The sequence below is a fragment of the Leucoraja erinacea genome, chromosome 21 (genome assembly GCF_028641065.1).
Source record: "Leucoraja erinacea ecotype New England chromosome 21, Leri_hhj_1, whole genome shotgun sequence".
Lineage (NCBI taxonomy): Eukaryota > Metazoa > Chordata > Chondrichthyes > Rajiformes > Rajidae > Leucoraja > Leucoraja erinaceus.
The window spans coordinates 21200692-21228623 of record NC_073397.1 but is presented as its reverse complement, the minus strand read 5'-3'; the positions used below and the strand labels follow the sequence as shown (position 1 = coordinate 21228623).

The 27932-nt window shown below is 41.0% G+C and overlaps 1 protein-coding gene across 1 annotated transcript; it reads right to left on the bottom strand.

Moving 5' to 3' along the window:
* LOC129707386 (uncharacterized) lies at positions 1 to 27932 on the bottom strand. The gene is made up of 3 exons (XM_055652377.1): positions 26739 to 27932; positions 23699 to 23836; positions 1 to 6892 (listed from the first exon to the last, which is right to left on the bottom strand). The coding sequence occupies exon 3, from the start codon at positions 6863 to 6865 to the stop codon at positions 5330 to 5332; it is 1536 nt and encodes a 511-aa protein (XP_055508352.1). The 5' UTR covers positions 6866 to 6892; positions 23699 to 23836; positions 26739 to 27932; the 3' UTR covers positions 1 to 5329.

The window sequence follows — 27932 nt, the reverse complement described above, 5'->3', positions numbered from 1 at the left end:
TAAAGCTCCTTGACATTAGGGAAATGGAGCAGCAGCTGGATGACCTCAGGACTATCCAGGAAAATGAGAGTTTCTTGGACAGGACGTGTAGCGAGGGTGTCATAATAATAATAATAATAATAATAATACATTTTATTTGTATAGCGCTTTTCAAGGACTCAAAGTCGCTTTACATGGTGAGTCAAGAACAAAACACAATAGAGCAGTAAGACAGAGATGCAAAGGGGAGGGGGACATGGGACTAAGGGTATGCAGAGGTGAAGAGATGGGTCTTGAGGTGACTTGGAAGATGGTGAGGGACTCAGAAGTTCAGATCAATTGTGGGAGGGAGTTCCAGAGCCTGGGAGCTGCCCTGGAGAAGGCTCTGTCTCCAAAAGTGCAGAGGATGGATTTCAGAATGGAGAGGAGACCGGCTGAAATGGATCATGCCAAAGATCCAGAAAAAGGGAAGATGGGTGACCACGAGAAAGGGAATTCGACGTGCAGTGTAGGTGACCCCAGTGGCCATCCCCCTTCTAAAATGGTACACCCTTCTGGGTGCTGTCAGGGGGATGACACATCAAGATTGAGCTGCAGACTGGGCTGTGATACCAACCTTGACACTGAGGTTCAGCACATAAGTGTGACACCAGGCAGAGGCTTAGTTGTAGGCTACCCTTTAGTTAGGGATGCGGACAGGGGATTCTGTGGCAGCATTCAAGACTCCAGGATGGTGTGCTGTCTCCCTGGTGCCAGGATTCAGGATGTCTCGGAGCTGCTGCTCAGGGGAGAGGGGGAGCAGCCGGACTTTGTTGTGCATGTTAGCACAAATGACCAAGGTAGGAAATGGAATGAGGTTTTGCAATAGGAGTACAGGGAATTAAGTTAAAGGCTAAAATGCATGACCTCCAGGGTACTCATTTCTGGATTGCTTTCAGTGCCACCTGCTAGTGAGGTAGATTAGTTTAGTTTAGAGATACGGGATGGAAACAGGCCCTTTGTCCACCACCGGGTCCGCGCCGACCAGCGATCCCCGCACATTAACACGATCCAACACCCACTAGGGCCAATTTTTTTCTACATTTACCAAGCCAATTAACCTACAAACCTGCACGTCTTTGGAACAGGAAGATGGGGGAGATGAATGTGTGGCTGAGTTGGTGCAAGGGGCAAGGATTCAGATTTCTGGACCATGGGATCACTTCTGGTGCAGAAAGGATAGGTTACATCTAAACTGGAGGAGAACCAATATCCTGGCAGGCAGGTTCACTAGTGCTACATGGGTGGATTTAAACTTGATTGGCAGGAGGGTGGTGATCCAATGCAGAGGACCAAGGCAGGTGAGAGGATGGAAATCCGTATGGTGATGAGAGAAAGGTTAGTGGACCCTATAGGCAGGAGAAAGGCAGGGAGCAAAGGAGGAGTGTTGCTTTGAATTACACTTATTTTATTGCAAGAGGCCTGACAGATAAGATAGATAAATTCAGGGAATGGATAGGAACGTGCAACTGGGATATTGTAGCTATTACAGAAACCTGGTTAAAAGAGGGACAGGACTGGCAGGGCAACATTCCCAGCTACTGGTATTTCAGGAAAGTCAAAGGAGGGGGTAAAAGAGGCAGTGTTTTTGTATTGATCCAGAGAGTCCGCCCATGTGGAGGTACTGAGAAACAAGAAAAGGATGACCACCTCATTGGGAGTGTACTGCAGGCCCCCAAATAATCAACGGGGATTAGAAGAGCAAATTTGCTAGGAGATTGCAGGCAGCTGCAAGATTTATAAGGTTGTTGCAGAAGGGGATTTTAACTTTCTCAACATTGTCTTGGAATGTCATAGTGAATAAGGTTTAGATGGGGCAGAATTTGTCAAATGCGTTCAGCAACATTTCCTCCGGCAAAATGTAGAGGGGCCCTACATGGGAGAGGGCAACACTTGATCCAGTCTTGGGAAATTGAAAGGGGTAAGTGGAAGAAGTGTTTGTGGATGATCCTTTTGCGACCAGCAACCACTGTTCCATTAAGTTTAAGATAGTTATGGATTGAGACAGGGTGGGCTCGCATGGTAAAATCCTAAATTGGGACAAGACTAACTGTGGGTATTCGACATGAACTCGCTCTAGTTGATTGGAGCAGTTTGTTTGAAGGAAAAAGAATGTCAGCAAAGTGAGATGATTTTAAAAGTGAGCTGAAGTCCAGAACATGTATGTTCCTGTTAGAGTGAAGGGCAAAGCAGGTGGGCATACGGAAACTTGGATGACGAGAGAAATTGAAGCTCTGGTCAAGAGTAAGGAGGAGGCATGGGCAGCTATAGGCAGCTGGGATCAAGCATATCCCTGGAGGAGTTTTGGGAATTGGGAAACAAGATTAAAAAAAAAGATCAGGAGGGTAAAGTGGAACAGGAGATAGCTCGGGCAGATAATGTTAAGGATAATCCCAAGAGATTTGATGTAAATAAAAGGGGAAAAGGGTAACCAGATAGAAAAAGGGACCATTCAGGAATCAAAGTAGTTTACTGTGTGTGGAGCCACAGGAGATGGGTAAGGTCCTCAAGTGTATTTTTCCTCTGTTTTGAACATGAAGAAAGACATGAGGAACTTGGGGCGGTCAATGAAAGTGGCTTAAAGGCAGTCACTTTTATGGTTGTGGAGGTGCTGAAGGTCCTGATGTGTATGAAGGTAAAATCTCCCGGACTTGATCAGATATATCCGAGGGCAGTGTGGGAAGCAGGAGAGAAAATTGTAAGTGCCCTGGCTGAGATCTAAGAGTCATCATTAAATATGGGTGAGGTGCCGGAATTCTGGAAGGTGGCAAATGTTGTGCCTCTATTCCCAAGGGCTGCTTGGGAAATGCAGGCTAATGAGCCCAACATCTGTGGTCAGAAAGTTACTAGGGCGTATTCTGAGGGATAAGATATCTCTGCATTTAAATGGATAAGGGCCGATTAGGGATAGTCAGCAGGGTTTTTTTGTACTTGGGAGATTGTATCTCATGAATCTGAGTTTTTTTGAGGATGTGACGAAAAATGTTGATGAATGCAGAGCTGTAGACGTTGATTATATGGAATTCAGCAAGGCTTTTGACAAAGTTGTACATGGCAGGGTGCTCTGGAACGTTAGATCGCATGGGATCCAAGGAGAGACGGCCGAAGGAATAGAAAATTTGCTTCATGGATGGTTGAAGGTTGCTTTTCGGACTGTGACTATTGGTGTGCTTCAGGATTCGGTGTTGGGCCCATTGCTGTTTGACATCTACTTCTATGATTTGGATGAGAATATGCAAGGCAAGATTAGCAAGTTTGCATATGACAGTAAAGTGGGGGGTATTTAAGATATTGAAGATGATTGTCAAAAATTGCAACAGGATCTTGATCGGTTGCGATGGTGGGCTGAGGAAATAGTTGATAGAATTTAATGCAGAGAAAGATGTTGCATTTTGGGAATTCTAACATGGGCAGGACCCACACAGTGAATAGTAGGGCTCTGGAGAGTGTTATAGAGCAGAGGGAGCTAAGAATGCAGGTATAGTTCCATGAAAGTGGTATCACAGGTAGATAGGGTGGACACAAAGGCTTTCAGCACATTGTCCTTCATCAATCAGAGTACTGAGTATAGGAGTTGGGAGGTCATGTTACTGTTGTATAAGACATCTGGAATGTGCTGCCAAAGGAGATACTGTAGTTGAGGCAGGTGCGATGATAACATTTAAGAGACAATTGGACAGGTTCATGGATAAGATGTGTTTAGAGGGTTATGGGTCAAACGCTAGCAGATGGGACTGGTGATGATGGGGCATGTTGGTTGGCGTCAACAAACTGGGTTGAAGGGCCTGTTTCCATGCTGTATGACTGGGCGTGGGTGTGGAGGGTGTGAAGAAATAGGTCTGTCGGGTTGGGCACAGGGGAGGTGGTGGGAAGGTGAGTGTGGTGGAAAAGGGGGGATTTGTTAGAGGTTACCTATTATTGGATCATTCAATATTTATACTGTTGAGTTGTAAGCTACCCAAGTGGTATCTGAGGTGTCGTTCCCCCAGTTTGCACGTGGCCTGGCTCTCTGCAGTGAGAACAGAACTATAAGGCACAGAGGAGGCATGGGTGAGGAATGAATCTATGACAGCAGGGGGGGGAAACCATGTTTACGAAAGAATGTGGACATCTCAGATGTCCTAGATGGAAGTGCTCATTTTGGGAGCAGATGCCGTGGAAACGGAGAAATTGAGATTAGGGGATAACATCTTTGCTGGAGGCAGGGTGGGAGGAAGTGTAGTCCAAATAACTGTGGGAGTTGGTAGATTTGTCGTAGATGTCAGTCAATAGCCCCTGTGATGAAGATAGAAATCAAGAAAGGGGACGGAGGTATCAGAGATAGTCCAGGTGAATTTAAGGGCAGGGTAAAATTTAGTGGTACAGTTAATGAAATCAACGTTCTACATGGGTGCATGAGGCAACCCCAATGCAGCCATCGATGTAGTGGAGAAAGAGTTGGAGGATGGTGCCAGTGTATGATTGGAACAAGGACTGTTCAGCTTAGCCATCAAAAGCACAAGCATGACTGAGGTCCAGCGAATGGCCATGGCTACACCTCAAGTTAAAGAAATTGAGAAGAGTCAAAGAAGAAGTTGTTGAGGCTGAGGATAATTTCTGCTGGGCAGAGAGTGTTAGTTGAGAGAATAGTTGAGTCAAGGAAGAATCAAAGGTGCTGTATATGCTTCTGTAACTTGTTATAATCCTTCTGAATATTGACAACCCCATCCTTGCCCATGCCCCGTTAATATTGTAACTAAATTTAGAAATTGTGCCTTTTCAGAGTCTAAAGTTTGAATAGCATTGCTACTAACCCTTGTGGTACACCACTACCCCACCTACTCTCTGATTTCTCGCTGATAGCCAGTTATCAACCCTTTCTGCACTTTGTGCTCTTTCCTCTCATTCGCTAATCTTATTCATGAATTTATAATTGGCCACATTATCAAAGGTCCTTTAAAAATGTGAAATTACATCAGTTGAATAACCTTTGCCCATTTAGGTCGGTCAAGCAGTTTGTTTAAAATATGTTGATATTACGTATCTTCTAAAAGATAATACAAGGAATATGATTGGGGAATGCACCAAAGATTAATTCAGAATTTTATTAAAGAGTTACATTTTAGAGACCTCTAATTCCACATGGATGTAAAGCTAGATCTTCTGCTTTGACTAACTATTCCATAAGTTTAAGAAACTAAATAGCTTCTTTTTTAGACGAGTTTCATTTTGCTCTGGACTCTGCAGCTCTCAGTGTCTTCCAGTGTCAGAACTATATTACAGACATGATTCTTTGGATATTTCTGCTGGCGACTGACTAAGTTTCAGAGATTCAGAATGACTGGGGGCAACAGCAGAATGGAAAACTATCAAAAGCTAATGTCTTTTCTTTTTTAGCTGCTTTTGATTTCTGAGCGTTTTTGCTGCGGGTCGATGATGCGGCAGCTGAAATCTGATTTGCATATCTTGGATCTGTTGAATTCTGTTGACTAGAAACTGAATCCCTTGTGGATTTTGGGGTAACCCCACTTGTATCAGTGATGGATGGTCGGGATCGCATGGATGTTGGGATGGATCCTGCGCTTCCACCTTCATCGGAGTTCCAAGAGGTTTTGCTTGTATTTGAGATTGTACTGCCACTGGAGTTCAGAGAAGTCTCAATTGAGTTAGAGGATTTATCTGTGGATGGTGTCCGGGGTCTATTATGCCTTTTTACTGGCACATGTTTTGAGTCCTTTCTTTTACTGTGCACCGAATGACTTCTTTCTGGACTCATAGCTGATCTGCTTCCATCGTGGTGGGAGCATCTCTTCCCTTTGTCATGGGGTTTTTCATGACATGCAGGTTTTCTCTGTTCCTGTTCAGTTAATGAGCCTCGCTTCCCTTCCTCATGCACAGCGTTTCGTTTTGTTGATCCCACTGAGGATCTTCTGCATTGATCTTGATCAAACGTCGAACCTATCTGTTCACCATCTGTACTCGTGGTGGGTATTTTATTTTCTTCCTCCTGCACACGTTGACATTGCTCTAAATTCTTTGAGGGTCTTCTGCTTCCAATTGGGCCTCTTTTCCCGTCACGACTTATAGAGGTTCTTCTGCTTCCAATTGCTTGAGGTAATGGGCTTCTCGTCCCTTCTTCGCGAATATCACGACCTAAAGAGGGTCTTCTGCTTCCAGTTGTGTGGGGTACTGAGCCTCTCCTCCCTTCTTCTTGACTCACGGGTTTTTTACATGCAACTAAGTCGGGAACTGGGCGTCTCTTCTCTTTAAGCGAGGCTCTGGTGGCAGCTGAGCTCCTTCTGCTAGGATCTCCACTGGGAAGAAAAGACTGTTTAGACGGCTGATATTGCAAGGCTGTCTGGTACAAAGAGTCCCCACTTTGTTCTGACGAAGCGACCAAATCCAGAGCTGATGTTACTTGGGTGGTCAATTTATCCAAGGATTTCAATCGGCTTTGCCTGGGGCCTCCTGTGTACTCCTCCAGGCCAACAACGTTGTCGAAATAATCGGCCTCAACCAATAACGTGTGCTTTTCACAAATGGTTAAGTTCAGCGTAGTTATGTCCACCTCTGGGGGGATGTTAAACGTGTTGGAAAAGCCTTGGTAGTTTTTTCTGATCATTCCGTCATATTCTTCGATCATTTCCGTCCGCTCTCCAGTGATATTTACAGTCCGCCCGGTGATGGTCGCGTTCACGTTCTCCGGAGGAACGTCGCCCAGATTGATACAGACGATAAACTGCGGTGGAGCCTCATCCTTGCCAGAGTTCCCGGCTCCCCCTTGCAGACGTTTTGACTGTTCCGGGCCTTTGGTTAATTCAGCGGACCGCTTACACGCCTCGCCATCCTCCGCTGACCAACGTTGCATAATTCACAGGCTTGTAACTTTCTGAAACTGGCAGTACATTTGTTTACGCAAACGATTTACAAGCGTTTATCCACCTCTATGATGAAAATGGCTATGCACAATTTTTAATACACAGTTATTTGCGGAGAAATCATATTGCGCTGACCATCAAGGTAAAACTGCTCACATGAAACTATGGGGAAAACATTCCCTTGACTTTATAAATATGTTAAAACAACTTATGTTAATATAAAGAACAACAATAAATTCTACATCGTTGTAAAATGGGAAAAGGAAAGTAGAAAATTATGTTCTGCTGGGCGTGAGGACCAACCAACAGTCGCCCCAGCGAGTCAAGTTTGGAATTCAGTTATAAAATGAAAGACCCTCTTTGGAATTCCTGGCAGTGAAGAATTAAGTAAAGGGTCACTCTTAAACCGCTGAATTACGACCACTGCACATCATCACCTGTTGTTAAGAAATCTAATTATTATAGAAAATGGGGCAATCCTCACACATATTGGTTTGGTTCTTATATAAATATCAATAGTGTGCTAATCTCTGATTCAGAAAGTTGTGTACCCAAGGACTGAGCACCTTAATGTGGACCAACAATTACCTTTAGTGCCAAGTACTGTTGCTATGTGGATAATTAGGACAGTATCATAGCAGTATTCATAGTGGAAGCCTTAGTTCCCTTGTCAACTGTCCACCCCGCTCATCTAGCATATTGATTCAATTTGCTGTTTGGAGTCAATGGTGCACATTGGCCATTTGCCAATGGTAATCCCCCCCACCCCCCGTAATGGCTTTGGAACATCCTGGAAATTGATAAGCCATAACTTAAGTACAACATGCCCTTGCTTTATAATCAGAGCATTTTATGCTGTGTACATTTGTGGGAATGTACACAACAGTGTTCTACAAAATATGGACAAATATTATAATGACTTTGTCATAATATTCTAAGTCGCAGAGAACAGCTTGAAAGTAACAACAATGTGTCATTAATAAATTTGCCATTTAGAAATAAAATTTCTTAGCTCAGTTAGTGGTTTGAAAATATGCTAAATCCTCTTTATAATTAAAATGAATTGGGAAGATGGGTATGATATGATATCACAAATAATACTCCATGGAACTACTTTTAATATTTGATTGGAGATTGCTATTATCGCCTTAGAAGACGACATCAAAAGAATATTGAAATAAACAAAAGAGTTTTGATATAGAACATATCCACAAAGCATTTTGATCAAATCTATGTCTAAATCAAATGCAAAAATGATATCATATTTACATTGAGTATAAACGGAATTTAACATTTAATAGAAGATAGACACAAAATGCTGGAGTAACTCAGCTGGATGTCTGACTTCCGGAGGAGCAATGAGAAGATCCATACACAATACAGTTTGAAATGTTCTATTGCTTATTAATGATATGTTAATTAATTCTATACTCTACTATTTCATGCAATAAATCAGTTTGCTTTTGAGGACTAGAATGAGCAAATGCATTCTAATTCAGGAATCTTTGACACAGAAAATGATTTGTCAAATATTCTGTTCCTTCCATCGGTAGGTTTTTTTTTAACGTTCAGGTCCTGAAAAACATGGGCTTTGATCAAGGCATGGTATGAAGATACTGTTTCTTTTTTCATTGCCATATGGGGGAAATCAAATCGAGTCTTTATTTGTCATATTCACCAGATATGCACTGGCACTATTAAATTCTTACTTGCTGCAACTTTACAAATGGGAAAACATGTAAATGACAGTTAACATATGTGTATGAAAACTGTTTAATCTTACTCAAGAATAATCTTGGAAATGCTTCTGAAGTCCAGTGTGCATCTCTGAAGTCAGCAAGGATCCATGTACAATACGTTTAGATCATATTTCTTTAAGATCGATATTGGAAATTCACAAAAGATCATTAAATATACCATGGACTGATATATCACAAGCATTTTTAAGAATCCTGACCAGACAATCATTTGATTGTCACGTATTATAGTCAGCATTCACTTCAGGAAAATAAAGTTAAATAAAGTTCTGCTAAACCATGTGTCCAGAAAAAGTTTATATAAGTACCACTGATAAAGAGGTACTATCAAATGACTAAACATTTACTTTCAGGTATGTACCCTTTGGTTCTTTTCCCGATTATCCTTAAATTGTACCCTTTAATTATTACAGAAACACAGATACAGAGATACAATGTGGAAAGATGCCCTTCGGCTCACCGGGTCCGCCCCGACCAGGGATCCCCGTTACTACACTACACACAAGGAACAATTTACAGTTTTTACCAAAGCCAATTAATCTACAATTTACAATTTTTACCGAAGCCAGTTCACCTACAAATCTGTACGTCTTTGGAATGTGGGATGAAACCAGAGCACCTGGGGAAAACCCACGTGGTCACGGGGAGAATGTACAAACTCTGCACAGTCAGGGTCGGGTCTCTGGTGCAACAAGGCAGCAATTCTACTGCGCCACGTGCCGCCCCAAATGACCCTTCACTTTCTTGTCAGCTGCTATATCAAGTTGGCCACTCCTTATAATTTTGAACACTATTATACACAGAATACATGGTAACCAAACTGTCAATTTGGTCCATTCAATCCTTTAATGACTTTCCCAATTTTGCTCATTTAATTTCTTCAGCATAACACTCTTTCCACATATATCCTCATGTTTATCCAACGTCTTAAATGTATTTATATTGATTCTGCAGGTTGCTCCCTGTAAAAGTGAATTATTTGTTCTTACTATTCTTTCAGCAAAGATATTTCTTCAGAAGTAGCTTTTGGACTTATTTAGTTTTGTTAAATTAATAACCACAATTTTTGACGAGCCTTTAGTACAATCCCATCAGGGTGATCACCCCTTATTTCTTTGTTTCCCCTATATAGCTGTTTTTCTTAGTTTCACCTATTCTATCTATCTATCTATTTAGATTCTGAAATATATTTTTCCCTTTTATAATAATTTTTTTTACCTCATTTTCTATCGTGTTCAATTAATCTTTAATATTCACTTATTTGCTTTAGTTACTTTTACCTTCGCCTCCACATATAAAACCCAGAATTGTATATTTTTATTTTTAAGCGTGGAACTTCCCTGAACTGTCAAGTTGATTTGATTGTCATATGCACAAGTGAAGTGAGGTACATGTAAAGTGAAAATCTTGTTTAAAGCAGCGTCACAGGCACATAAACTCAGACAAAACGCAAACATAAATTGTACATAAATGATACAAGAACATGAGAGGATAAAGACTGTGCAAAAGGAGGAGGTGACGCAGGTGATTGATGAGAGTAGGGTATTGGATGTTGTCTACATGGTAGAGAGGCACAAAATGCTGGAGTAACTCAGTGGGACAGGCATCATCTCTGGAGAGAAGGAATGGGTGATGTTTTGGGTCGAGACCCCACTTCAGACCATGTCTTCATAGTCTTTGGTAAGGAATTCGATAAGGTCCCTCATTGATCCAGAAGATTAAGATGCTTGGGATCCATGGTGATTTTGTTGTTTAGATTATAGAGAAATGCAGGGGATAGTGATGGAAGGGTGTCATTTGTATCTGCAGGCCTGTAACCAGTGATGGTCTATAGCAGTGATGGTCTATAACACATATATAGGTGGAGATATGGCAGATGGAGTTTAATCCAGGAAAGTATGAGGTTGCACTGTGGAAGATTAAATGTAAGGGGAAATGACAGGACCCTCAACAGCATCCCCTTAATAACATTGATGGAGAGAGAGAGACCTTAGTGTCGAAAACCATAGCTCAAAGTATGGGCTTCATCTGTTTTACATTTGAGTTAAAGATGCATATTTTGGTGTTGATTGGGATGTGTTTTGAGCTCCAGATCTTCCTGAGCATGTTAAACACCACCCTAGCCTTATTGATTCTACTTCTTATGTCTGCTTCTGCCCCCCTGGTGATGTCCACAACACTGCCTAGGTATGTGAATGTTTCTACCTCCTCCAGAGCAGTGCTGTGCATAAGGATAGGGTTGCTGGTTTTGGAGTGGATCCTCATCACCTGTGTCTTTGCTGTATTGGGTGTAAGACTAAGTTTTGTTGCAGCTTGTGAGAGTCTGTCCGTCTTCTGCATTTGTATCTGTGTGTGTGAAAGGAGACCCATGTCATCTGCAAAGTCAAGATCATCTAGCTGCTCCCACATTGTCCACTGAATTCCATTTATTTTCCCTTCAGTTATTTCCATCATGATCCAGTCAATTGCCAGGAGGAACAGGAATGGTGACAATAGACACCCCTGCTTAACGCCCGTCCTGACACTAAAGCTCTGAGAGAACGGGCCTGCATGCATAACTTTGCATGAGGTTCCATCATACGAGTTCTTGATTAAGTTTATGATCTTGGTGGGAATTCCATAGTGGTCTATTAGGCGCGATAGTGTTGTCCTATCTAAGCTGTCAAACGCTTTCTCAAAGTCGATGAAGTTGATGTACAGGGAAGTGTTCCATTCAATAGACTGCTCAATGATGATGCGTAGTGTTGCTATGTGGTTTGTGCATGAGCGATCCTTCCTGAATCCTGCTTGCTGGTCCCGTAGCCTCTTGTCTACAGCTTCCCGAAGACGGTTGAGGATGACCCGGTTGAGAATTTTACTGAGAACAGAAAGTCCCTCTGTTCTCTGCTTAGTCCCTGTTTCTGCAGCAAACTAACCTTCTTGCAGACATGTACAACCTCACTTTTGAAACTGAGCCATTTGGTGCATCTTTGCTCGGATTGTTTTTACTGCCGAGTGAATCCTTTCACAGTTCTCAGCATTTCATCTGTCATCTTTTTGCTTATTTCTCTTGTCTGTATGTATTGTGCTATTATGTTACACTGTGTTATTATCCCATACCAATATTCTGCAAGTTCCCATTCCACCAGGAAGTTTTGTGTGTTGCACTAAGTTTCGTGATTTAACATTTTTAAATCATGAAACTTTTGATAAATTAGAACCAGCGATACCTTTCTCTCATGTACACAACTTAAAACGAATGATTCACCTTTACAAATGAAAGGCAGGAAAGGAAGGATATTTTTACTTCAAATGTGTTAAGCATTTGAAGAAACAGAAGAATAAGAGACCTTAATGAATTGCAAGATGGAACTACACAGGCCTTTGTCAACACAAGATTAAGGATGATTGGAAATGCAACAAATAAATAATTTGTATACATGGAGTGGATCAATAAACTTATCTCCTGCTCAAAACTATTAATATAAAAATAAAAACAATAAATGTATCTAAAAAAAAACATGTATAGTCCTGGTCCTTACCTATAATTCCACCAGCCTTCTCACCCAACACTTCTTTCACAGACATTTCTGCTACCTTCAACATGACCCCACCACCAGTAACATTATCCCATCTTCGCCACTTTCCATAGATACCCTGCCCTATGTAACCCCTTGGGTGCCTCACCCCTTCCCACCTAACCCCCCCCCCCCCCCCCCCCCCCATGTGTTTTCTGCTGTAACCACAGGAGGTGTAACACCTGTCCCACCTCCTTCCTTAAATCCATTCAGGGACCCCAACAATCCTTCCAGGTGAAATTGAGTTTCACGTGCACCGCCGCTGAACTCATGCATTGCATTCACTGCTCCTGTTGTGGCCTCCTTTACATTGGCGAAACCAAACATAAACTCGGTGGCTGTCATGCTGAACACTTGTGCTCCCTCTGCCAAGGCCTGCTGGATCTCCTGATTGCTCAGTATTTTAATTCCTTACCCATTCACATACAAACCTTTCTATCCAGGGACGCCTTCATTGGCAGAGTGAGGTCACATGCAAACTGGAGGAACAATACCTCATAACTGCTTGGATAGTTTACAGCCTAATGAACATTGAATTCTCCAATTGTTGATAACACCTAACACCTCCCCCCCCCCCCCCCCCCCCCCCCCATCCCGTTCCCTGTGCCCCACTCTGGTGCACACCCCATTTCTCCTGCTGTGCCACCATTCCTTTCCTATTTCCATCATCCCCTTCCATGTATATCCCTCCCTCTGACTTCACATGACACTCCTCTTCTCTCTTTATCTTACACTCTTCGCCTGTACCCACCTATCATTTGCCAGGCTTTGTTCCACCCCCACCACTTTTTCTACTTTTTCTACTTTTCACCCCCCCCCCCCCCCCCCCCCCCCCCCCCCCCCCCCCCCCCTATATAATCAGGCTGAAGAACAAACCCAAGCCAAAACATTGTCCATTCATACCCTCTGGAGATGCTCTCTGACTCGCTGAGTTACTCCAGCACTTTGTTTTTTTTGGAAACCAACATCTTGCAATTCCTTTTGTTTCCAAAGTCATTTTTCCATTTGCACAGCCTTTATACAAAGGAGCAGCTGTTGGTATCTCAGTTGCATTATACTGCATTTAAAAATGAATGCTTTCAGGGTTGGAGAAAGCATGTTCCTCAACATGCAACCCTATTTTCAACTACATTTATACGCATTGGATGAAATGATTATATTCATCATATGTGCTTTTCTTCAACTAGAGTTGTTAATAAACAGGAGCCAATCTGAAAATCATAAGAGGGATTTGATGAATCCATACTTTAACCATACCTTAAGAAAGAGATGTTCCACTGAATTTTGGACCTAAGAAACATGCAGTTTCCTAGATAAAGTAAGGAATAGTCAGTCATCCTGTTTTCATTCTATGGAAAATAGTAGGAAATGCTGTTGTTTTTGTTATATTGAACTTGTCAAATATTCCACGGAAAATTCTGTTTGTTAGAGACTGGTACACCAACAATTCTTGTGCTCCCTTACTCGACCTGCTATATTATTGTCTTGCACAAATATCTTGATTAAATGCTTTATCAATCATTGTTCTATCGATCCAGAAAATCATTACTGACACAGTAAACCATGGAAATAGAGAGCTATTTTCAGTGGATACTTTTGTAGGATTTATATATTAAAAATATTTTATGATTTATTCAACAAACAGTATTTACATTTTGCCATGCACTTAATCATCTTGTGAACTGACCATTCACCCACTGTCTTTATTCAAAAATCAGTAAGATTTTATACTATTTAAAATATTTTCTATACTATTAAAAACACCACCCTGATATCAACACTAAACACTGTAAGACTACTTAGTAGAAGTTGCCTCAGGTTTCTTGGCTTAAGTGTGCACGGCAACTGCAGGATATGCTAATCCTCCGATCAGCATGAACGAATTATTGTTGAAAAATATCCAAATAAAGAGAGGATCATTTACTTTGAAAAATCTCAAGGTCATTTTAATCACCCCCTACCTATCGTACACACACACTATTTTGTCTCTTGCATATGCCTGCCCTATTTACATTTTAAACCCAAATTTAAAATTATGTAAATTTAGGCCTTTGATTAGGAAGTTGCACATAGATATTGTACACCAATATGCTCTGGCACACAGTGCATCAGTTGTATATTCTTAAATTCTATCATATTGTTAACAAGAGGGGAGCAGAGTGTTGGAATCAGCTGCAGTATATTAGTGCTTTACTTCGATTATAGTCCGAAGAAAATAATAGATGCTTATTCGATAATCATTCCTCAAATTAAACGTTTGATTGAACTAATATGTAACATAATTATCTTAAAATATGGTTTAAATATTTAACAGGTTTTGAATGAATTTCAACAAGAAATGGCAATTGTCAGTTTTATTAAGCAGGTGGAAACCCAGGAGTCACTGTTTCCAGCTCAAATACAATGTACTTATTTTTTGCACCGTCTTATTAGTGCAGAGGGTTTGGATGGTAAAGCACTCTCTGTGGAAGCTAGATAGGCGTCGTCCCCAAATCTTGGATTATCTTGTGCTGTTTTTGTAATTAAACGTGCTTCAGTTTGTCTTATTAAGTCTTTCCGCTTTTTGCCGAGAAGTGTATTTGCAGGAAAAGACTGTTCGGACCTTGCACTCTAGCCCTTACACGGGGCCGCAGCAAAGTGGGCAGCAGGGAGTACCTGGAGGCGTGACGGGTCTGGATTTCGTCCACTGCATGGTTGGTGGCTCACATGGAGGCAAGTTGTTTTCGTGAATCGGCTTATATGGGTGTGTTCTCCGAGCCTGCAGGTCTTCCTCTTTCCATGTCTTCCAAGACGTTGGTCCCGACTTGTTCTCTGATCGATCTTCTGGTCTGCTTGCCTTTGAGGGTTGGGTCTGCGAGTAAGTTCTGGGTTGAGATCGAGATTCCCGAAGTGGCCTTTGCGATCCACTTAGTTTCCTGGCACTTCCTCGGCGACTGAGTTTGTCCCCCTCGATTATGATAGTTTGATTATCGGCCACACTGAGAGTGAGAGAATCCGGGTCCACGTTATCAGGCAGCTCAAATTCGTTCGCAAACCCATGAAAATTGTACCGAACTTCCCCATCTTTAGTCTTGATCTCGTCTACGTGTTGTCCAAACACGTTTACTCTGCTGTCTCTAACGATGGCGTTCACTCTATGCGGAGCTTCCGCGTCCTGTAAGTTGACAGCTATCATATACTTGTTCGGCGGGTGGGCGAAGGATGCGTGCCCCTTCTCTAATCTTTTCTTTGACATATTCCTCCCTGCTTTAGGTTCCAAAGCAGTGCGGGGGAGAGAAATAAAACGCGTTGCCCCTCGTTGTACAATTCACAGGCTTACAATTTTCTGAAAACGACAGTGCATCTGCTTACGCCACAGAACTGGTAGACGTCTCTTACACCTCTGTGATGAAATGATTGTGCAGTTGTAGCGCCAATAATACTTGTTATTTGCAGCAACGTTTTGACGAGGTTTTGTGGTAAAATGGCAATTCAAAACCAAGTTTTACCATGACAAAGAATTGCGTTGTTACACAAAAGGAAGCAGTATTAGGCCATTCGACCCGCTGTACAAGCTCCGCGTTTAATAAGACCCAGACTAAATTTCACCTCGACCTACTTTTCGGCATTCACCACAAGTCCCATCATTCCGTTACTTTCCGAAAGTTCTATTGATCTCCGCCTTGAATGTACTGACACTCCACAGCAGTTTGGGTTACATTTCCTAATATTTACTTTCCTCTAATCTCTGCCCGGAATTGTCAACCTCTTATTTCGAAATTGTTCCCAGCCGGGCAAAACCTTCCGTGCATCTTTATTATTAAACTGTATAAGAATCCTGTATATTTGAACGAGAACAGCTCTCATTCTTCTAAACTCTCAGAAAGAAAGTTTCAGCTCGGTTTAATCTCTCATAGATCAATCTCCGTGCCCTTCCGTATTCCAGGATACGTGAGCATTCGTAAACGTACCTATATCACAACTATATTTTCCTGTAAGTCGAGAGACCAAGCTTCTTCACAGTACTCCAGGTACAGACTCACCGGAGCCTCCATAAAACTTCAACAATACATCTTTAATTCTTGTATTCAAGTCATGTTGCAATACAGGCCAACCTCTCATTTGTCTTCCTAATTAGTTTAGTTTAGGCATGGAAACAAGCCCTTTGGCCCCGAGTCCACGTCGCCTATTGATCATCCGTTCTCATGTTATCCCACTTTCGCATCTACTCCCCACATATTTGGGGCAATTTACAACCAATTAACCTATAAACCTGCATGTCTTTGGTATGTGGGAGGAAAATGGAGAATCCGAAGAAAAAAACCCCATGTGGTCAGAGGAAGTACGTGCAAACTCCACACAGACACCACCCGAGGTTAGGATCGAACCTAGCGCTGTGAGACAGCAGCTCTACCAGCTGTGCCATTTTGCCACCCCTTAACAAGGATCCTTGTCCAGACCCTCTTCACAAATCCTTATTCTACAGAGGTGGACAAGCATCTCATCCTCTTCATTGCAGCTGTCCAGAGGGCAATGTGTACCAGTAGTAAGACTCCAACAGTACAGGAACTATATCTGCAAATTAACTTTCTGTAATTTCTATACAAGGACACCTAGATACCTCTAAACAGCAACATCTTTCAATCTCACTTTTTCAAACAAAGCTTGTCGTTCTAATTTGTTACCAAAGTCAATGATTTATTATTTTCACATTTTATTCCATATCCTCTCCTGTCCAGTTAAAATTATCCATATATTTTTGAATCCACCTCATGACCCACACTGACACTTTGCTTTAGACCATCAACATAAATATATTATTACACTTAATCCCCTCAGCCAAATGACTGACAGAGATCACGAACAAATGGAATACCTATCACCCAATAGCCACAGCCTATCAATTTGAAAATGGATTGTTTATTTACACCTATATGCTCTACATTATTCTCTTTGTTAACCAATATTCATGGAGGTTCTCCAATATGTTGGAATCAATCTAAAATCTACAGAATTGTGGAAGATGACAAACAGTATATTGATTATCTTCATAGCCAACTCAATCAAAAACTTGGAATGCAGGCCAGTAGGTTCTGGGGGACTCATTGGCGTTTAATTGATTAGTTTTTTTCCAAAGCTGTTTTTCTCCTAATACTAATCTTTTTAACTGCTCTTTTAATCTAGCCTATAGTTCCACCATTTCTGAGAGATTTCTATGTCTATTCCAGGATGATGAACACTTAAATATTTAAGTTCTCTGTTGCATATTCACTATATAAGTTCTGTTTTTATTCTGTGAGCAATCCACATCAAATGTGCCTCATCTGTTGTCCATATAGATTTTTATCATCTGTCCTCGGTGGTTGGGAAGATGCTGGAGTCAATTATAAAAGATGAAATAGCGGCACATTTGGATAGCAGTAACAGGATATGTCCGGGTCAGCATGGATTTACGAAGGGGAAATCATGCTTGACTAATCTGAAATTTTTTGAGGATGTAACTAGGAAAATGGACAGGGGAGAGCCAGTGTATGTAGTGCAACTGGACTCTCAGAAAGCCTTTGATAAAGTCTCACATAGGAGATTAGTGGGTAAAATTAGAGCACATGGTATTGGGGGTAGAGTGCTGACATGGATAGAAAATTGGTTGGCAGACAGGAAACAAAGAGTAGGATTTAATGTGTTCCTTTCAGAATGCCAGGCAGTGACTAGTGGGGTACCGCTAGGCTTGGTGCTGGGACCGCAGCTATTTACAATATTCATTAATGATTTAGATGAAGGGATTTAATCTAATTTAATTTAAAGTAAAATTAGTAAATTTGCAGATGACAGTGTGGATTGTGAGGAGGATGCTATGAGGATGCAGAGTGACTTGGACAGGTTTGGTGAGTGGGCAGATGCATGGCAGATACAGTTTAATGTGGATAAATGTGAGGTTATCCACTTTGGTGGCAAAAGCAGGAAGGCAGATTACTATCTGACTGGTCAAGTTGGGAAAAGGGGAAGTACAATGAGATCTGGGGGGTCCTTGTTCATCAGTCACTGAAAGTAAGCATGCAGGTACAGCAGACAGTGAAAAAAGATAATGGCATGTTGGCCTTCATAACAAGAGGAGTTGAGTATAGGAGTAAATACGTCCTTCTGCAGTTGTACAGATCCCTGGTGAGACCACACCTGGAGTATTGTGTGCAGTTTTGGTCTCCAAATTTGATGAAGGACATTCTTGCTATTGGAGTGCAGCGTAGGTTCACGAGGTTAAATCCTGGGATGGCGGGACTATCATATGTTGAGAGAATGGAGCGACTGGGCTTGTAACTGGAATTTAGAAGGATGAGAGGGTATCTTATTGAAACATATAAGATTATTAAGGGATTAGACACGCTAGAGGCAGGAAATATATTCCAAATGTTGGGGGAGTCCAGAACAGTATAAGAATAAGGGGTTGGCCATTTAGAATGGTGATGAGAAGAAAAACGTTTTCACCCCGAGAGTAGTGAATCTATGGAATTCTCTGCCTCAGAAGGCAGTGGAGGCCAATTCTCTGGATGCTTTCAAGAGAGAGTTAGATAGAGCTCTTAAAGATAGCGGAGTTGAGGGTTATGGGGAGAAGGCAGGAACAGGTTACTGATTGTGGATGATCAGCCATGATTACAAAGGTCCTGGCTCGAAAGGCCGAATGGCTCTATTGTCTATTGTTTTTATGTTTCTCATATTCTACATCCACTACCATTTAGTGTTTCCTGATTGACCACATTTATACCTCATGTCTTTGCAATTTCCTTTACTCAGATTTAAAATCTTAGTTTCTGATTGAACTAAATTAATTTTGTTTTATATAAACATCAATTATATCATGTTCACTGTTCACTTCTGTCACTTCAGAATCTTCAATTTTTTTAATGTACGTTACAACTAACTTTTCCAAAGTCCCTTTATTGAATGGTTTTCAAAAGAACCCTCAACTACCAGGTGATGATAAACTCATTGATGAGACAAAGATAGCTGGGAAAGTAAGTTGCAAAGATTAGATAAGGAGGCTACAAAAGAATATAGACATGTTAAGATATGGGTAAACACCTGGCAATGACGTGTAATGTACATGAATGTCAAATTATGTATTTGTCAGGGAATATATCAAATGGATTTTATCTAAATGGTGAGAGACCGTAGGGCTGGATGTTTTTATACTCTGTCCCTTCCTGACCGACTTTGGGCATCAATATACATTTCACTATCCTACATTATCACAGATTTTTTCTTTGTAATTTATCATAGTTGGCCCAGTATTGGGTGATGTTACTTAGTCTTTCACATATACTGCTTTAATTTAGGTAAACCGAGGTACAGTGAAAAGCTTTAGATTGCATGCTGTCCAGTCAACGAAAAGACTACACTTGAATACACTTAAGCTGTCCACAGTGCACAGATAAAGGATAAAGGCTACATACTCCATTTAGTGCACTATATAACATTGAAGTCTGATTAAAGGTAGTTCATATGTCTCCAATGAGGTAGGTGGGAGATCAGAACTGCACCCTTAGCGGATGAGACGACAGTGATAGCAGCTGGGAAGAAGCTGTTCCTGAATCTGGAGGGATGCATTTTGAAACTTCTGTATCTCCTGCCTGATGGGAGAGGGGAGAAGAGGGAGTGACTGGGGTGAGACTGATCCTTAACTATGCTGTTGCAAAGTGTGGATCGAGTCAATGGAAGGAGGTTGGTTTGCATGATAGTCACGGCTATGTCCACAATTTTCTGCAATTTCTTGCAGTCTTGGATGTAGCTGTTGCCAAATCAGGTGGTGATGTATCCCAATAAGATGCTTTCTATGGCACATCTGTAGAAATTGGTGAGGGTCATTGGGGACATGCCAAACTTCCTAACCCTTGTAAGGAAGTAGAGGTGTTCATTTGCTTTCTTTATAGTTTAGTGTAATTTGGAGATACAGCGTGAAAACAGTCCCTTTGGCCCGCTGAGTCCGTGCTGAACAGTGATCCTCGTACATTAGCATTATCCTACACACTAGTGACAATTTACAATTTTTTCTGGTCAATCAACCTACAAACCTGTATATCTTTGGAGTGTAGGAGGAAACCAGAGCACCCACGATGTAGTGGATTTTGCTTCCCATTGATTTCCAAATTGGCATGTAAATGAGAAATTTAATTTTGAACTGTCCATATAGATAAGCATCGAAATACATTTATAAAACTAAGCTCACATACATAGTTTCAAACAAGGGAATTAATTAGTGAAGTGTACCCACAAAATCAGTTGGGTGATTTAACTCCGGATTCATAAAACTACAGCTGGGGATCTTCTAGACACTGGTAATGAGGAGGAACCCTGCCCGTTCGAACTGTCAGGCATATTTTCAAGAAGATCCAACAATGCCTTCTGCCCAGCAGCTGTGACACCTTCAAGTAGCCTAAGGAGGCAACCACTTAAAAAATATTTAGAAACAACATCAAGCATTTTTAATTAACCTTTTACGCATTATGCAGAGCACCAAATATTAAAATATCGACACCATTAACGAAGACCTGAAAAATGAAATATTTACATAAGGAAGTTACAAATCATGCAAAAACTAAATGTGTCTACCCAGCTAATTTACTAACCATTAGTTATCATTTACTTCAACATCATGGATTTTGCATTAGATATTCAAGAAAGTTTTACAGTGAGGCTGCCCTAGAATGGGACATCTGCTCCCAATATGAGACTTTTCATTCTCGGACATCTGAGATGCCCTTTACCTTTAAAAAAAATTCCCTCCTGCGGTCACAGATGGATCCCTCGATGTGTTCCCTACTTCCTTTCCTTACACCCCTCCGCATCCAACACATCATTCTCCGACATTTCCGCCACCTTCAACTCGATACCACCATCAGTCACATCTTCTCCCTTTCCACCTTAAAAAAAGACCTCTCCCTCCGCAACTCCTTGGTTCATTCATCCTTTCCCATCCAAACTCCCTCCCCCCCCGCTCTCTGCAATCACAAGAGATGTAACACCTGTCCCTACACCTACTCTCTCACATCCATCCAGAGACTCCAGCATTCCTTCCAGTTGAGACAGAGGTTCACTTGCATCTCCTTTAACCTCATCTACTGCATTCAATGTTCTTGATGTGGCCTCCTTTACATCAGCAAGACCAATCGCAGACTGGCCGACCATTTTGCCACTCACTTGCGCTCAATCCTCCAAAGCCGGCTGAATCTCCCAGTTGCTAACCATCTTAACTCCACTTCCAATCCCTGAACTGACCTTTCTGTCCAGGGCCTCCTCCATCACCAGTGAGGCCACACACAAACTGGAGGAACAACTCCTCATATTCTACTTATGTAGCTCACAACTTAATGGTATGAACATTGAAATCTCCAATTTTAGGTAACTAACACAAACCATCCCATCCCTCCCTTAACCCCTATTTTTTTTTCTTCCCTCTCCTCCCAGTACCCACACACGCTTTTCTCCCCTTCCAGCTATATTCTTTTCTCTGGCTTCACAATTCACACATCTTCTATCCTTATCACACACTTTTTGTCTTTTCATCTCTGGTCTTTAGCCAACCATCTGCCTATCAACCGCCCCCCCCCCCCCCCCCCCCCCCCCCCCTCACCTTGTATCCACCTATCACTCGACAGGCTTTGTCCTGCCCCCTCTTCCAGCTTCTTCCTCCCTCCACAATAAATAGTCGGAAAATCAGGGTCCTGACCTGAAACATCACCCATCCATATATGCCAGAAATTCTGCCTGACCCCGGCTGAGTTACCCCAACATTTTGCGTCTTTTTTTATTTTTCAATTTGAAGAGGCTTAAAAATAACATTGAATAACCTTAAATGCTTAGTGAGTTCAGACAATTCTATTTTGCACTGCATGAACAATTTAGATGAAATTGTGGAGAGATAGGAACTTTGTATTGTAAGGTTGCCATACAGAACTTTCCCCTGACTGGAGAGAATCCCATTTGCAAGAATTCTGTGTATATAAGATGCTGTTTGTCCAGAACTAATGTTACAACCTCTGGTTTCACACCGGCATTGCTATATTGTAAACAAATATGCTGGGATAACATTCAGGCAGCATCCCTGGAAAAACTGGATAGGTGACATTTCAGGTTGGGTAGCTTCTTCAGACTGATAGACTTCGGATCAGTGTGAAGCATCTTTGGTGTGAAGAAGGGTCCTGACCCGAAAAGTCACCCATCCTTTGTTCTCCAGGGATGCTGCCGAACCTGCTGAGTTATTCCAGCACTTTGGAACTGAAGACTATCCAGTCTTTTATTGTAAGACAGCATTTTGAGTTCCTTGTTTCTATCATTAAATTCAAGATTCAAGAGATTTTATTGTCATGTGTCCCTGATAGGACAATGAAATTCTTGCTTTGCTTCAGCACAACAGAACATAGTAGGCATTGACTTCAAAACAGATCAGTGTGTCCATATACCATTATATAAATATATACACACATGAATAAATAAACTGATAAAGTGCAAATAAAAGATAATGGGCTATTAATGTTCTGAGTTTTGTCCGAGCCAAGGTTAATAGCCTGATGGGTGTGGGGAAGTAGCTATTCCTGAACCTGGTTGTTGCAGTCTTCAGGCTCCTGTACATTCTACCTGAAGGTAGCAGGGAGATGAGTGTGTGGCCAGGATGGTGTGGGTCCTTGATGATACTGCCAGCCTTTTTGAGGCAGCGACTGTGATAGATCGCCTCGATGGAAGGGAGGTCAGAGCCGATGATGGACTGGGCAGTGTTTACTATTTTTTGTAGTCTTTTCCTCTCCAGGGCACTCAAGTTGCCGAACCAAGCCACGATGCAACCGTTCAGCATGCTCTCTACTGTGCACCTGTAGAAGTTAGAGAGAGTCCTCCTTGACAAACCGACTCTCCATAATCTTCTCAGGAAGTAGAGGCATTATATTGTGGGTGTACTTTAAAAATAGTGTACGAGGCAGCTTCGGATCAAATCAGTGTTGTTATAATGTAATCATGATGCCATTCATGCAAAACTCATGCACAATGGGGAATATTTGCCACTCTGTCTATTTCATATGCTGGCATTTTTAACAAACATAAGTTATAGTGAAATGTGTGAATTTTGTGTGACCCATTCCAGAGAAATCCTGATCTCAGCCTTTTCCTAGGGATCAACAAGGAAGACACAGGGCTTTGGCAGATGAAAGATCCATTTAATGTGTTACATGCTTGCAGGCTCAATAATTAGTACTTGTTATTCTGCCATTTCATTCAGTTAGAGGCAATGACTGACACATATTTACAACTTAGAAATGCAAAAACTCTATATCTTCATGTAATGCTTTAAATGCATTATTGTACATTGGGTTCCTAATTCCTTCTGGCATGAATCACTCAAATATTCCTCCATTTATAAAATTGTTCCATTTTTAAAAGGTGCTCTGCCACCATCACTAATCTTCGTAATTATTTGGCATAGAAACAAATATAAAAGTTAACATTTATATTTTAAAAAACTTATGTTTGTCATCTAGTAACTTACCACTATTCTGGTGGTGACAACTTTGTAGAATATTTCATCGGTGGGTTGAGGAGATGATACTTCAACAAATATCCATATAGGAACTTGGGTTGGTCCAGCGTTGAAAATATTCTCTATATTTCACCCCCATACAGCATTCTGTATGCCATAATTTTAGATATTATTATATTATCTGGTGGCTGTTTGATGGATGATACCCCACCAGTCAGTATAACTGTATAGTATAAAGTGCATCACAGTCATCTTGACTCCTCAGTCAGTATTGTCAGGCAATTAGTCCGATCTTATTTTAAAATCCCTGCTTTACGTTTGTACTAAGATAAGCCATGTGCCTAACATCAACTTTCTCCTGCAGCCTTGGTTGCCCAAGATCCATTTAGAAATACCATGAATTAATAGAAGGCTCTTTGAGTGGTGTATAGTGGTATAAGTTTCCAGGAAACTTATCAAAATGTAGTTTTGTTGATCATGAACTATCTAAATTTATTGAATACATGAGTGGCTATGTGCACCTTCATGGGCATGTGTTCTTCGAAATGTAATCAATCTGAAAAGCGAACTTGCTAGCCATTATTCTAAAAAAAAGCTTAATGTCTTATGCCCCACAAAGAATGAATCCAGTTTTTTGAAAGTATGCCAGGATGAATGTCAAATTCATAACCTAATGAATGTTACTTAAGAAAGTTTGTAAAGAGCTAGCAATTTTGTAACTCATGCCCCAGTCTATTTCAGTATCACAGGGTGGAGACGCATCTACCTTTAACAAGGTGCTCTCGTTGGACTGCTGAAGCCAACATTGATTTCAAATAGCCTCTTTTATGTAGTTGGTATAGGTTGCAAAATCTGACAGTATGGTGCCACCTGATGTCATCAGTTACTTTTGTACATTTATAGGAACTCCGAGGATTTCCAGCTTCCCTTCACCTACAGCTAATATGTAGATGGGCCACGAGGCAGTGTGTAGTAGCTCATGTGCCATCTGCAGGAGTGCACCAGCAACCACTTGATGAAGATCTCATGTGTAGGAAAGAACTGCAGATCCTGGTTTAAATCAAAGGTACACACAATGGACAATAAAACATTGCATTCGATTAAAACAATGCCAAATGAGCAGCATGTGGTGGTGGTGGTAGTATTGTGGACTGTCCCCAGGATATGCTATTTTATAATGTGTGAGACTCAATAACAAATACTGAAGAACAGCCTTACAATCATACAGGCCTTTCCTGTACAATATTCAACCATTGCAGTAGGGGAAAAAGCAGAGAATGTGTATTCAGGACTAAATTGCTGCATCAGCTGTTCAGAATAGGAGATAGAACTGAGTGTAGGGTGGGGATGGAGTTGTTCTAGTTAATTGATAGTTTCGATCAAGAAATGGGGTGGGGTTTGAGATGAGAGGATCCTAACCATCAATTGGAGGAGCTGGTAGTGGAAATATGGAGGTGTTGAGGTGAGAAGATAATATGGAGGATAGGTTATTTGGGGAGATCATCAGGGTTTAGCCGTTTGAGGCAGTCAAAGGTTGGAAACAGATTGCATTGGAATTGTTCAAGGACATGATGAGGGAGGGATCAAGAAGATACAATAATGAAGATACAGGTAGGCATAAATAGATGGGATGCAATCAGTAACAAAGCAAACTGAAAGAAACTACCTGGTGAAATCAATCATGGACTGGCTGGATACAAACAATTTAGACTGGTTGGTCCTCAACCTTTTAAGCCTTGCTTCATTATTTGAAATTGAGCTATTTACTGATCTTATGTGCAAAACCCATTTCACCATAAGGAATGTCTAATACAAGGTTTACACAGATTTTTTATGTTACTCTGCATGCCAAGCAGCCTCTGATCATTTCCAATATCTTGTAATATTTTCCAAATAATGCACCATGTAGTAGATAATGTACTGCATTACATAAAAACGTGCTGGAGGACCTAAGCACACCAGGAAGCATCAGTGAGGGGGAAGGACATTGAACATTTTGTGTTGGGACACCCCAACCTAAAATGTTGTCTGTCCAACCCCTCCACAGATACTGTCTGGCCTGTTGAGTTCATCCAGCACTTTATATGTAGCTCAAGATTCCAGCATCAGCTGTCTCCTCTGTCAGAATTTCTAGGCATCTGTGTTTAATTTTGTTTTTGTCCAATGATTTCTGCTCTTCCACCAGTTTCAGTTATACTTGAATGAATTATACCTAAACTGCTATCCAAATAATTTTATTGTCTTACTTTATTATGATCTTTTTTTAGAATATAAAAGCACAAGGTAGAAAAAGCAGTGGAACTGAATATATGGAGGTGACACAAAATGTTTCTGGTACTCTTTTTCATGTTTGGTACTTGCGCACAATTGTAGCAGGATATATAATAAGGGATATCCGAAGTTCAGTATCCTGGGGGGGAATGTCCCCACAAGATATTTGTGAAAGCTGGATTTATCATAAGGGAAATCCAAAATTCAGTTTCTTGTGGGGCAATGTTAACTCGCAGCTGCAACCATGAAAGGAACAATGCATCCATCATTTGTGAGCAACTTTTGTTTCCCACTTTTAAGATGTTTTTCACCTGAACCATATCTGGGAATGTTCTAAATTTGCCCGTGCTAAAGATGTGATATGATTAAAATTGTTATTGCTCTTATATCTGGAGCCAGTCGCCTAAAGACTAGGTTGAATGTAAACATTTCCAGCTATGAATGTGATGGTTTTACTTCTGCTGCATTGTAAACAAACAGGCCTGATAAGGGCTCCTCTGATACTAAACCACCTGCCTCTTTTTGTTTAGCACTGCCCAGTTTTAAAATGCTTTAATGACATGTTTTTGATATTCATGGTCATATTTGCTGTTCCCACTCCCTTACCCCATCCTGCACATACCTGCACTCAAAGTAGGGAGGTGGGAATTGCTGCCATTATTTTGAAGTTTTTACTTTACTGCATAAATCTAATATTTGGTACGTGTTAGACATATGCATATGGTAATGATGGGAACAAAGTAGAAAACATACAATTAGGAGGAAGAATTGAACTTACCGCCGGAATAAATTCTATGTGCTGAAGTGATCTTTTTGTACTGTATTCCAGTGACATCATATCCTCTGTAATTTATCTCATATCTCAGTGCCACTCACGTTACAAAAAAAAGTAAATTTTCATCTTAGTGATGTCATAATGGCACCGCTATGTCAACTAAAAGTTTGGTTATTTCCTGAGATAATAGGTGAAATAGCAGTAAATAAGTTGTAACATTTTTCCCATGAGTGCAAAGGATGGTATAATGCGATGAATGCTAAAATATTCTCTAAATTTCCTTTATTATTTCTATTTCTGGGGTGAGCATTTTATGTTTGGTATCGGGTTAAACTCAAAGCTGCTTAATTTTTGGGGCGAAATACAAAAGGATTCTTACAAACTAACTAATTGGCTTCCCATTAGCCCAATCTTTTGCGATCTCTAAAGGGATTTTTGCTTTGTGAGAGAACTTCAGTATTATTGAGCAAAGAGAGGTTTATCTAAGGTTCATGGGAAAAGAGAAGATTTCTATAACATCAAGAAAAAATACAGAGATTTGTCTTTTCCTCTCACCCATGCCTGGCCACAGTTTGGGCAGAGAATATTCTTATTTGGGCAGAGAATGTAATAAGAAAAAAGAGAAGAGACGAAACATCCCAAATCCCAATCCCAAAAGCAATTTTTCAGTCAATAAATTAATTTTTAAAGTGTAATGAGTAAGGTTATTTAAAAAAAAACTGGAAACTGGCCATATGGAAATATAGCACCCGTCAGTGTTGTAGAACATGATATCACATTGCGTTGGTGCACACTACTTTGCTTAGCACAAGCCATGAGGGATGAAGATCCAACCAGGTTTGTTATCCAGAAATGACTTAATCTGCCTGCTTCCCATTCCTTTTACAACTAGCTTGCTTTTATTTAATGCAGCATGATACTTTCACCTCTGAGCTCTTTCCTTCATTCTTTCTTGGTCTCAGTTATGTCAGTTTCCGTCCCTTTCCTCTGAAATCTCAATGTAATGAAATGATAAACTCTAGGGACAAGAATTTTGTTCTGAGAATTTGGAAGGGTGGTTGGAGGTGGATTGCAATTTGCTAGGGGATGAATCATGGATGTTTTGTGAGGAACAATCTTGTGACAGCAGCTTGAAAATAAACGAGATACAGTGCATTTTTTCCACATTTGGTTACGTTAAATAAAGCCTTATTCTAA